The 14,075-nt window shown below is 29.2% G+C and overlaps 1 protein-coding gene across 1 annotated transcript; it reads left to right on the top strand.

Annotated features, from left to right (window-relative positions):
- The first annotated feature begins 8,738 nt into the window (after positions 1-8,738).
- On the top strand, positions 8,739-11,518 carry LOC107023324 (patellin-3-like). Its single transcript, XM_015223983.1, has 4 exons — positions 8,739-10,178; positions 10,261-10,385; positions 10,463-10,604; positions 10,972-11,518. The coding sequence occupies exons 1-4, from the start codon at positions 8,943-8,945 to the stop codon at positions 11,221-11,223; spliced, it is 1,755 nt and encodes a 584-aa protein (XP_015079469.1). The 5' UTR covers positions 8,739-8,942; the 3' UTR covers positions 11,224-11,518.
- Positions 11,519-14,075: the final 2,557 nt, after the last annotated feature.

Here is a 14,075-nt window from a genome sequence, read left to right as displayed (position 1 = left end):
GATATATATATATATATATATATATATATATATATATATATAAGATAATTATAAATTTGATATGACAGATTGTGAACTCATTATAGCAGAGAATTTATACTAATCTTGCCAAATGCCCACCAAATAAGTGCTAGTGGGAACATTCATAGGCCCTCTCATGAACTCATTCCTAACACTCAAATCATTACAAATTGTTCTAATTAAAAAACAATAATTGATATATATTTGTATTTTTCTCATACATAATTACAAATTAAAGAAAAAAGAAAAATCATTTTCATAAGTATATTATTCGTGTCTTAAATTATTTATCATATTTCTCTTTTGTACGTCACTTAAAAACATTAATTCAAACAAATTTTTTGATGTTTTCCTCCTCGTTTATGTTTTAATTTATAATTTTTCTTCATTGATATTTATTTTTATAGATTAAGTTGTTTGTAATCTTTAAGAACAACTATTATTAAGAATAAAGTAGATATAATGTTATCTTGAACTTCTAATATAATGTATCAAATAATTTAAAATACTTATTTTAAACAATCACGATAGATAATATGATACGGAGGGAGGAAGTATTATTAAAAAGTTTGAACTCATTTTTTTTTCTACTTTTGCCAGAAAGGATGTGGCCTATATATATTTTCTTTGTGGAATTGTTATTTTCATATTGGACATAACACATGGCCAAACATTGAGCACTGTTTTAATGATTCGATTAGCTGGTCCTTAGAACAAAAGGTTCTCAACCACTTAATCTATAAACTAAATTTATTGTTTTATTTGTTGATTAAAAAAAAGTCGATTTTGTTTCAAAACTTTTCCTATTTCTTTCATTATGACATGCTTCCTCAGAGATATTTTACTTGCCACGGTATTAAAAAAATAATATTAATTTGATTAAATTACCTTTTTACTCTTTAATTTCAATTTAATACTTCCCTTCCCTCTTTGCTTATTATTTTTGACAAGTTAATAAATGATAAATTTTTTTATTAATTATATTTTTAACTTATTAATGTTAACTTAATGTTAGTGAATAAAGATATTTGAAATCCTATCATTTAATATTAGATAAAATGATATACTCACTATAGCAATTGATACTTTTTTTAATAAATATGTCAAATCAAAATTTGACAATTAAAAAAAAACGGAGGAGTACTATTATTATTTTACCACATTAATCTCTTTTCTCAATTATGGAGGGTAAATGATAATTATTTGAACCAGCAAATTTTAGTAAGCATAACAACTAAAAAGAATAGTAGTTGAACTATATGAGAAAAATAATAATCAAAGGGCTAGAGTTTAGATGGAACATCTCAATGACCTAAAAAAATGATAGAATTTGTCTTCATATTTTAAAAATAGTAACATAAATAGTTTTTGGAAAAAAAACATATACGTTGTGATGGAACAATTCGAATAAACCCTCCATTCAAATATTAGTCACTTTTGAAATTGAATTATTTTTCATGATTCAAAAATAACGTTACAAAAAATAAAAGGAACAATATTTTGCCAGACAATTTAAAGAAAGTATCTATCCAAAGACGTTATCATAGTGAGTTTGAAATTTCTTTTTGGGACTTGTTACTAGTTCAATAATTCTTTGTGTTTTCCGTTACACATACAGGTAGGGCTATTGTACCAAAAAATATAAGTGGACCTAATCCCAAACGCCAAGAAGTTTATTGTTACGATTGAAGTAGACAAAATTATTTGAATGTCAAGTTAATCCAAAGTACAATGACAAATATTCTATCTAGGGTTAACGCATAGGAAATATTCTCGATTTTTAACCTTTAACTAATAAATATGAATACTTTTAATCCCTCTACTTGTGATTTTTTTTTACAAATTCAATGGGAGTATGGGACCCTATATCTATATGCACTAGTGATGGACTCATAGCAAATAGTTGCTCGGGTCTAGGCCTGATATCCTACACTTTGCATTGATAATATCACATGATTTAAGACATGATACCCAACTCCAAACTTGACCCTTATTTGACTAAAGACTCGGCTCTGACCTTGGACTTGATCCAAACTTAAAATGTTGACTCGAGTTGATCTAAGACCCGACTCTCAATTTCGATCGAGGACCCAACCCTATCCCCAACCCTAATGCGAAAACTTGATCTTAAGACGAAAACCCAACCCTCACTCTCGACCACCTTGATTCAGGATCAATAAATCCTGACCCCGAGTCCGACATAAAACCATATTCCAACCTCAAAACCTAAATTCTAAACCCAATAAAAACCCTCTGACCCATGACTCGACTCCACATGAGTCTCAACTATCAATCTTGACTTGAGACCTGATTCTCGATCCTTATAACTCGATTCACATCCCTAACCCTAACGCCCCCGACTCTTCATGACCCGACTCCCCTCCCCAAACCTAGCATTCGATCGGGACCCGATCAAAGTAAAGTCTAGAGTTGGGGTCAGAGTCCACCACGTGTCAGGGTTGGTTAGATGATTCTTGGGTCGGTCTCAAGTTTGGGATAGAATTTTAGGTTCGTGTTAAAGGGAGTTGGGGTCCAGGTCTAGTATCGTAGTATTTGCTCAGATTAACCTAAATATTTTTGGAACTAAATTTTCTTCTTACAAACTAGACACTAAAAAATAAGTAAATCATTTTCTTTTTTTTTTTAAAAAAAAAAAAAACCTTGGAAAACACTTTACTTCTTACCATACACCCCCACCCCGGCCAATATGCCATTATAGCGATCCTCTGGGGCACGACATAGAGAAATACAAAAAACTACTCCCTCCAATTCATATTATATGTTACTTTAACCCAAGTATACCCCTTAATAATTTCACTCATCCTAAAACATAAGATACGTTTTTACTAATTAAATTACCCTTAATTGAATACTGTACCTATATTTCATATGGTTTCTTGGTTTGTAAAACTCAACCTTTTCTTAAATAAGGGTACATTTACAAAGAAGAAATCAATAACGTAATAAATTACTCATTACTTTAAGTTAAGTATAAAAACTAAAATATCATATAATGTGGAACAGAAGAGTAAAACAATTACTAGATAGGTGTAACGGGCTTAATTACTAAATTGATATTCTGTACTCCTTTTTATTTCTGTTGTTGTCAATTTTAATTTCCTCTTAAATAAAGTAACATACAAAGCTACTTTCACTACAACTAGAAGAAATCCTAGAAAATTGAATATGTTCATAGTGGTCCTCTGTTGAAATGCATATAGAAAAACATTGCTTTCATATATAGGTGGAAAATTATTAGCACATTTTAGTGTGGGAATTAAAAATATATCATAAGTTATATAGCTTCTATCATTGGTGACTTTGTAGGTGCAGACAGTTGCTTTTATTAATGTTAACAAAAATGGTTCTCAACAAATTAATTTAAAGAACTTTACCTAAACGTTATTGGTTCAACTCAGCAATCATACAATAAATTTTAATAACATAGAGTATTTTACTTTATTTTGATATAACTTTTTTGAACCTAGAGTCTATTGGAAACAACTATACATCGTAAAATATAATTTCGTATACATCACACACAAACCAGGTTTGTGGATTACGCTAGATGGTATGTTGGTATTTGTTTAGTTGTTAGAGTAATTTATATAATGAATAACCAGAAGTTTATTGCTATAGTTAATAATGTTCTTATTAAATTCAGAATAATGATTAAAAATCTAAATGAAGCTAATTTTCTATGGAAAATGATGATTCGTAACTGGGTAGCAAATAAGTACGAGTTATAACATATCTAACATGTGATGTCAAATTATAGTTATACGTTTAACAGTATAATTTTTTTTTACACTATCAAATATATATAACTTAAATCCATATATAAAATGTAATTAAGCAAAATAAATCCATATACACAAGTGTTTACAGTCAAATAGGTAAGATTTTAATTAAGGAAATAAGAATATTGAATTTGTCAATATCTTACACTAGTAAACACACTAACTTTATATCCAAAAAAACAAAAAATCACTATCGACATATCCAACAAAAACAATATATATATTAGGTGCTAAGGACAATTTTAATTGTGTCCTTAGGCTTAGTTCCTAAATCGTCACTCAATCAAAAATAAATATTGTTGATTTATAGATCTTGTTTTTTTGTACTGTTATAGTAAGACAAAAGTTAATACATCTTAATGACAGTTTTCTTTTTTGTTGCTTTGTTTTACAATAACAAAGACACGTAAGATACTAATACAAGAATGTACTATTTTTTCTTAATTACTGTATTAATGATTTATCTTTTGTTTCAGTTTTATTATCTTGTAAAGAAGTTTGAATTAGTTCTTAATTAATAGATTTTAGGGACCACATGTGATGCAAAACTTTCTAATTTGACAGGCTAATATGATTTAAATTAACGATTAAATATAAATGTTACTAAGCTACTCGACATTAACTTTTACTATAAGATATTGCGAGAGGCGTAGCCGAGTTCTAAATTTTCTTCTCCTTTCATAGCATTGAGTTGTTAACAATTTTATTAAGGTTCACAATAATCACAAGTTAATACATATATTTTTACTTAATTTTCCAATACAAATACAAGGTCTACAAAAAAGTTACTGATTTCGTCAGAACTCACGAACCCCTAACTAGCTCTGTCCCTGAATATTGTGTGCGATATATGGAAATAATATTTCATTCATTTTATTTAATACGATAACAATTTATTTAATTCGTACGAAAAATAATTAAACAATCATTTATTTCTAATGACATAGGTAAAACTTACCCGCATCGGGTATGTACACCAAATCAATACATGCATGTCATGTATTTAAATTTATAATTCATTTTACTTCATTAAATCTCATAATAATGAAAATTGCATTGAGTTAATATAAAGGCGGATAATTTTTTTTCATTACGACTCCTTCGATTTAGAAAAGATTAACTTTTAAAGTCTAATTATTTCTTTTTCTACTTGTTCACGTCCTCACTCGATTTGTGTGTATATATATATATTTGACCATGTCAAAAGTATTTTTTTTCCCTTGAAATATAGTATGATCACATAGATGGAGCGTCAATTAAACTTATAATTGAATTTGAAATGGTCAAATGTGCAGTAAGGGAATCAAAATGGATCGAAATTGAATCTATCAAATCTATCAAAGCTTTTATAAAGTTACGACATTTGTTTCAGAGCAATGTTTGGTACAAACACTAACCGTTACAACGGTATAAAAGCTGCTTTCCCAACGGATGTCGACAAAAATGGGACCCTCCTATCACGCCAAAATCTCTTCATCAAACAAAAAAAAAACAAATTAACAATAATTATTAAAAAAAGAAAAAAAAAACACAATAGTATACGTAAAAAATTATTCACATCTAGTATTTACATCGATTATAGGCTTATATATAGTACTTTCTCCGTCCGTATTATTTGTCATTATTTCTACTTTTATAATTAAATTATAAAAATGTTAACTAACATTTTAAGATGTCTTTTATCATCTTATTAATATGAAAAAATTGTAATTTATAGTACTTTTCATATAATTTTAGAATATCTAATTTTTTTATTTAAAATATCAAATTAATATAGTCTAATTTAACATTGAAAATTAGTCAAATTAACTTTAAAAAGCATAATATGTCAAACAATACAGACGGAGAGAGTAATAGTGAAATATCAATTATTTTGTTGAACCTCATAAATGGTGTGAACTTAGGAACCTTCAATTCGGAAGTAAAAGAATTATAGAAGACGTTCTTTACTAAAATTGAAATGATTTACAACATTAGTACTTACAAAAAATTACTTACATGATATCTTTTAATAAATAATTACTGATTTTAGCAATATATTATATTTATTACTATTTATAGAAATACATAGCTATGCTATGTTAAATATGCAATATGTATTAAAAGTGAATTATGTATGCAATATATATGTATTATAAATGTTTTTCTAAAAATATATTATGTTTGTTTGGCAAGAAATTGACACATTGTATTATAAATGTATTAAAATGCATGATAAATATATTATCCATCAATAAACATATATTATATATGAATTATAAATTGTTCTTTGTGAGATATATTAAAAATATATTTAAAATGATCAAGTGAAAAAAATTATTGCTATAGATGATAATTTTTTTTTATTATAGTTCATTTATGTAAGTTTTGTCCGAATTAAAATGTTTTGTTATTATTTGAACTTAAATTTGTAACAGTTCCAATATTATTGTTGAAAACCTTATGTTTTATTGTATTGTTGTACTTTAGTTTTCTATTTTCTTTTAATAATTTGGCGAGTAAACTTTCAAGAATTAGAAAAAAAAAGTTATTTTGACAAATGCTCTAGTGAGAAGGTGTGAAAGGTTGACATTGACAAGTCTAAGAAAAGATAGAGGTTAATTGAGGAGTATTTGAGTAAATGTAATTAAATAAGACATGCCACGTTTTAGCGCATCGAAAGTATGATTCTAAATAGGAGAGCATAGAGGTTGAGGATCAGAATAGAAAATTAATTAGTAAATAGTATAGGTGATCTTTCTTTTTCGGTGGGAGATAACTTTATTATTTGTTGTCGATATTTATATTTTTTTTTTATTATTCTTCATAATTTTTTCTATTCTTGTGTATTATATTTCATACCTTTTTTAAAAAGCACCTTCTTGAGTTGAGAATCTATCAAAAATAGTTTCTCTAAAAAAAAAAAAGAAGAGAAATTCCGCATATGTATTATCCTCTTTAAACTCTTCTCTTGTGGAACTAAATTTGTTGTACTAATCTCTTGTGACCATTTATAATTTGAATTAAAAATATTAAATCAAACCAAATCTCATGTGTTATTTTATTTATTTAGTGCATTAAGAGTATAAGCAATATTTGTTGTACTTTGCCTTTTTAAAATTTATTTCTCGAGTACTATACTTTATGTTAACACAACAACTCTAGTATGATAAACAAAAATAAAACATTCTATTAGCATGTAAAGGAGTAATTGTTTATTAGGCCAAAGAGTAATTATAATTGTTTTTTAAATGATTATAAAATGGGTAATAAGCCAGCTTAAAATGACGAAAAAGAAGCTTAGTGGAAATCAACGATTGTGTCACAGGCTGTTATTTAGAGCTGATGACAAGGACGACCAACAGCTTACACGTGTCAAAAATAGCTTTTTTTATTCATGACAGACATGTCACAATATCCTCTACTGGATGGATTAAAGGAATAAAATCTTCTGATTTGAATATGACTGGAGAGATCACTTCTATTTTTCATTCTCATATTTTGTTGTCATTTAATTTCTATTAATATCAAAAATAAAAACACTTTGATTGTTGATATTATTTTGTTGTTATTATTATTATTCTTTATTTGAATGTTACTGATGTAACGATTTTTCAATTTTGATAACTGTTTTTACTACATTAAACGAATCTTATTTATTTCCTTATAATAACTTGTCATTTCAGTTTTAAAATTTAGTTTAAAAATTTAGTATTATATGCAGGTAAACTTGAGAGATTTTATTATTGAAGTTCAAATTGAGGCTTTACATTGGTAGGATAGTAACTCTGATGTAATAAAATACAAAAATGTGTTCATTTTTACATATTCGATGTTCATTAAAAATTATAATTTTATATTAAAGATAAATTATTTTTTTTTATATTTTTAAAACGCTATATTTGTATTTTACTTTCATATCAACGGATTGATATCAACTTTAAAATCTAAAATAACTTAAAGTTTAGTTGGCATTGCTGTTGTGAGAATCCAAAAGCATTTATTTTGATAAAAAAAATATTTTTTCAAAATATTAATTGTTTGAAATTTTAAGATGTTTATGGGACACTATATTTTTTTTTACTTTCAAAAATTAAATTACAATGTAGACAAAAAAAACAGTTTATATTTATTTTTTTTAAAATAAGGAATGAAAGAAAAAAATAAAATAAGAATAAGAAACTCAAATAGTTATAATTAAAGAAGTCAAAAAATAATTTATGTATGAAAAAAATTATAATATACCTTAAATTCTGATAGAAGAATCATATATTCCTCTAAATAATTTTTTAAAAAAATTAAAAGTAAAAAATATAAATTTTAAACTAATTTTTTAACTTTTGTTAAATGAAGAGTATATGTGGTGGGCTCATTTTGTAACGATAGGGGTATATGTGAGTCGTTTGTATAACGGTAAGGACATATATGAATCATTTTCATAAGGAGGGGTACATCAGCTCCATATGACAAAGTTGAGAGATATGTAAAAAAAATACTTCTGAAAAATAAGTTGTTTTTAGCAATAATGTTAATATATTCTTAATAGGCAAACATTAAAGGGAAATTATTAGATTAGCTTAACCATAATTCATAAATGAATATGGAAATTTGTATGTTCTTCGTCCTAAATTAATAGTGCTATTTATGTAAAAATTTAATAATTGACATTTAGAACTTTTTAAGGTCAGAATTTTATTTTACTTAAATATCATGCATTGATTATTTCAGTTTTAGAAATATCAATAAAGTCAAAAATAGTTATTGGTAGTAATTTTAAAGTAAATGTGATTATTTTGGAGTTAAAACAATAATTAAAATTGCAAGTAGGGAGTAGATACAAAAGAAAATCCATGGCACAATGATTACATTTGAAACAGCTCTGAAAAAATAAAGTTAGAATTATAGGCTAAATTAGCGGTGTTCGAGGTTGTCGTGGACCCCATTCATTTGTGTGTGTGGGTAACGAGCTGTCATCTCCAACTCCTCGACAGACTGTTCACTTCTTCTTATACATATAAACCCTCACTTCTACCACCATTTTCACCATTACCAACCAATTCTTCTAAACATTAAAAATCCATTCTTTAAGCCTTTTTCGTTTCTGGGTATCTGAAATCTGAAATTTGATCGGAAAATCAAGAAATGGCTGAGGAAACCAAGAAAATAGCTGAAGAAACAACCCCTGAAGTGGTGGTTTCTGATGTTACAGTGAGGGAGACACCTCAACCTGAGCCGGATAATTTACCGGAGTCACCGGAGAAAGATGCTGCTCCGGTAACTGGAGAATCGAAGGTTGAGGATGAAAAGGAGAAGGAACTTGTTGGTGAATCCAATTCGTTTAAGGAAGAAAGTAACAAGGTTGAAGAACTTCCTAATCCTGAACAAAAAGCATTGGCTGAATTCAAACAGATGGTTCAAGAAGCTCTAAACAAGCATGAATTCACTGCCCCTCCGCCGCCGCCGCCGGCAAAGGAAGAGGATGAGAAGAAAGCAGCCGTTCCCGCCGATGCCCCTGCCGAGGCACCGGAGGCAGAGCCAGTTACAGAGGCCGCAGCGCCGGCGACACCTGATCCAGTGATGGAGACAGAATCGGAACCGGTGGCCGAGAAGAAAGTTGAAACAGAGAAATTGGAGAAAACAGAGGAGAAAGTAACTCCACCGGAAACTGAAGCAACTCCGGCACCGGCAGCAGAGACACCATCTGAGCCATCGGAGACAGAGAAGGTGGAGGCAGTCGAGGAAATCAAGGAAACAATTGTTGAAGTACCGGCTGCGGTTGCTGTGGCGGCCTCGACGGAGGAGCCACCGGCTGCAGAAGCAGAGGAACCGAAAACAGAGCAAACCCCACCACCAGCACCAGAAGAAGTATCCATATGGGGAATACCCCTTTTAGCAGATGAGAGAAGTGATGTAATCCTTCTCAAGTTTCTGCGAGCAAGAGATTTCAAGGTGAAAGAAGCTTTCACCATGTTGAAAAGTGTTGTCGCATGGAGAAAAGAGTTCAAGATTGATGAACTCTTGGATGAGAAAGAATTAGGACAAGGACTTGAAAAAGTTGTTTACAATCATGGAGTAGACAAAGAAGGTCACCCTGTATGTTACAATGCATTTGGTGAGTTCCAAGACAGAGAATTGTACCAAAACACTTTTGCTGATGACAAGGAGAAACTCACCAAATTCCTCAGATGGAGAATTCAATTCATGGAGAAATCCATCAGGAATCTTGATTTTAGCCCTGATGGTATCAACACTTTTGTTCAAGTTCTTGATCTGAAGAATTCACCTGGACTCTTCTTTTACAAGAAAGAACTTCGCCAGGCCACCAATCGTGCCCTTGTATTACTCCAGGATAATTACCCTGAATTTGTTGCCAAGCAGGTACCCTTAAAGCTGTTTTTATATTGTTATATGATGTTGGTATTTTTAGATATTAACTGGATTTTGATGTTATGGTGTGAAGGTGTTCATCAATGTTCCATGGTGGTACCCAGCTTACTACAGGATGATTAATGCATCTTTCACTACAAGGACCAAGAGCAAGTTTGTTTTTGCTGGTCCTTCAAGATCTGCTGAGACTCTTTTCAAGTAATTACTCCTAATTTATAACTTATATTTGTTTGGATTGAGCAAATTCTGATTTGTGATTGTTTATGAAAATTCAGATACATAGCACCTGAACAAGTACCAGCACAATATGGTGGACTTAGCAAGGAGGGTGAACAGGAATTCACCACTGCTGAACCAGCCACTGAGGAAATCATTAAGCCAGCTTCTAAACACACCATTGAATTCCCAGTTACTGAGGTATGTTCAAATATTTATTCACACTTAGTTACATAAATTGTATAATTGACAAATTTGTTAAGTGTGTGACCGTCTCATCTAGCTTATATTATTAGTCAAAACACACTATTATTATAACTTGAGAATTAACTGTTTGATCGTCTCATACAAAAGCTTAAGCTGTTAGATGGCTATGTTACTCGAACTCCAAAAATGTACTCTTTTTGATAGATCTGACATGCACCCGGAGTCATTTTAGAACAAGTCTAGCAACATAGTTTAAAAAGAACATATTTTTATTTACTTAATTATATCTCAAGCGTATAGCATTTCATTCGATGAATTTTTCAACTGTGTGTTGATTGTGTGAAAATGTTGGATTTTGCAGAAAAGCACATTGGTGTGGGAAGCAAGAGTGATAGGGTGGGATGTATCATATGGAGCTGAATTTGTGCCTAGTGCTGAAGGTGGCTACACCATTCTCATAGAAAAATCAAGAAAAGTTGGGGCAAATGAATCAGTGATCAGCACTAGCTACAAGGCAAGTGAAGCAGGCAAAGTGGTAATCACAATTGACAACCAAACTTCTAAAAAGAAGAAACTTTTTTACAGGTCCAAGAACAAGCTCTCAGATTGCTGAGCCTTCTTTTCTTGTTTCATAGGTGGTTCTTTTGGTTGATATCAACTAGTATTATTATTTTGAGTTTTTTGGGGGTATGTATTTATATTTTATTGGGGTTATTTTTTGAACTATTTTGCTGTTGGATTGTTTTTTAATTATATGGGGAATATTACAAAGGGGTTGAGATGTGGACAGAACCTTTGTGGGAGTACAAGTTATTGATACATTTTCTTCTGAAATATTTTGTGTAAATCTAATGCTGCCTGTCATTTTCCTTAAATTTTTTGGTGATGTGAAGCTTAACGTTAGTTAATCCTATACTTTTGTTTCCTATATTTTGGTCCATTCTCATAAGTTTTTCATTTTCCTGTTTTTATGTAAAAAAAATTTATCCCAAATTGTGATATTTTTGTATTAGGGTTTAAAGGGGTTCTAGTAAAATATTACATAAGAATTGTACTTTTTAGTGTCGAGGGATTGTTCAGACGATAAACACCTTTACTTTCATTCAGACGATAAACACCTTTACTTCCATTCATTGTGCTAAACACCTTTACTACCATTCAGACGATAAACACCTTTACTTCCGTTCATTGTGAAATTTGAGTGGGTAAGTAAACGAACTTGCAACTTTTGAATTGAAAGTGAGAAATGCTACAAACTCACAGCTTTTCAATACTTATAATTTGAGCAACGTCAAAATAAATTATTATAATTTGCTCATGTGGGTCTAAAAGATAAGGCAGTACAATAATTTAGCCCAGAAAAGGTCCAACATTGTTCCGTAACTTTGGACAGATTCAAAATCGTCTTTTGTTTTTAAATTAAAATTAAAAATAGTCTTCGATCTTTTTGCAAACTGCTTTATTTTTATCCTCAAAATATGTGATGTTTCCACTTAGTACTCCAACACACTCAAATTTAAGGTAATGCTACACTCACAACAACAACATATATTTCATATTCATATTGAGTTCTGACTAAACTTAAACTTACATCGAGAAGTGCTCACGAGTTTGATTTTCAATGAATTCTATTGCATAAAACATTTCACTCCCTAATTAACTATGTGAAAAAAAAGAGAAGCTAGACCATGATTTGATGGATGTATATTGTATATATGATATATCACACTAATTTTTAGCAGTGACTCTGAAAAATAACACACACAAAAAAAAGCAGTAGTAAATCTAAATTTTTTAAAAGCATTCTCTTTTCAAAAAGAGGAAAAGATTACACCAAAAAAAAATTCTGGAAAAATATTGTTACAGCACGTAAAGCAAGTATTTGTATGAATATATTTTTCTTTTGCAACAAAGTAGTACTAGTTGTTTAATTGCTTTAGTTTATTGTTGAACCTGCAAAAATGGTTGGTATTAAAGTGAGATTCTAATCATTTTACCCACCAACTTTACATTTAGTAATAATAAAAAATAAAGAGTTTTAGGTTCTTCCATCATTATCAATGAGCAGGTGTTTGATGTTTCTCAATTATTTTTCTTTAAAAAAAGTAGTATCAGTGGCCCCAACAATAATGTTATTAGAACATTTCATAATCCAAATTAAATTGTTATCTAATCCAAAGACTTTTGGTCGATGATGAAAATTGAAATATCTTGCCTTTAATTATGCCTAAATATATGCTGATGATACATATCCAAAAAGGACCGGGATACGAACTCACAATATAGAATATGCTTATCGTGTCATTGCAAAATTTCGATTTGTAAAAAATTTATTTTCTTAGAGCAATGTTTTGACCGATCAAATATGAAATATTTTTGTACATAACAATCACTGAATCACACCCTCGATATCATCCAGTTATGAAGTTATGATTATCATAAACCTACGATAGGAATGTTTATTAATTAGCCATTACATATATGATAAATGTGGTCTGTGTATATTATTTCCTTCATTTACCTTGCTCGTGAGATATCATTAACTATGTTGTTCTTCTATAGGTGATAACAATTTATACAAAAATACGAGAAGAAATATTCATTGGCGTTGATGAAAATATTTAATATAAATAATTTTACTTTTTTTTTAAAAAAATGAAATATTATTGGTATAAATTATACTAGTGATAAATTGATGTAAACGTGTAAAATTATTGTAGATGGGGTTTGATTTAATTACATAAAAAAAAAAGAAGAAATGATGGAAGAATAAGAGGGTGAACATGCGAAGGAAAAATCTTCAATTGATAAAAAGAAATGCTCCTACTTTTAGTAGACAATTTTGATAAGGTGGCTCCTACATTAATTAAATTTTTTATATTAATAAACTATTATAACGTAGACCAAAAAAGAGTTTAGATTAGAGGACCAAAACCTAATTAGTTTACCAGCAATAGTTAGTTATGTTGGAATAATATACAAAAATTTTGATCTTATCCAAACATTTTATTGATTATTTGTTCATCTGACATGTATGAGGAATACTTTCATTGACCAATCTTTCAAACTTATCTAGTCCAAATCTTTTTCTGTGTTCACTTTTATTTATTTATTAGTTTAAAATAATATTTTTAACTTTTATTTATTATCTTTATAAAAATATAAAAAAGATTTCTTTCATATTTTTATTTTAATTAGCACTATTTATTTATTTTTCAAATTATTTTGTAAATCATGAATGTTGCACTAGAATCTATGAATTTCCAATTCCAAGGTTTCTGTCCACAAGAATTCAGGACCTTTGACTTCTTTGGTTTCATTGAAACAAAGAACATTGGTTTCTAATTAACAAGGTTTTGTTTCCAAATAAATATTCTCTCCGTCTATAATTATTTGGCAGGTATATTAAAATTAAATATTTAAAATTAATTATTAATTTAAACAATTAATCATTTTATTCAATTC

This window comes from Solanum pennellii, chromosome 6 (genome assembly GCF_001406875.1).
Source record: "Solanum pennellii chromosome 6, SPENNV200".
Taxonomy (NCBI): domain Eukaryota; kingdom Viridiplantae; phylum Streptophyta; class Magnoliopsida; order Solanales; family Solanaceae; genus Solanum; species Solanum pennellii.
Note: the sequence above shows the minus strand (reverse complement) of the source record. Positions and strands in the feature narration are given on the sequence as shown.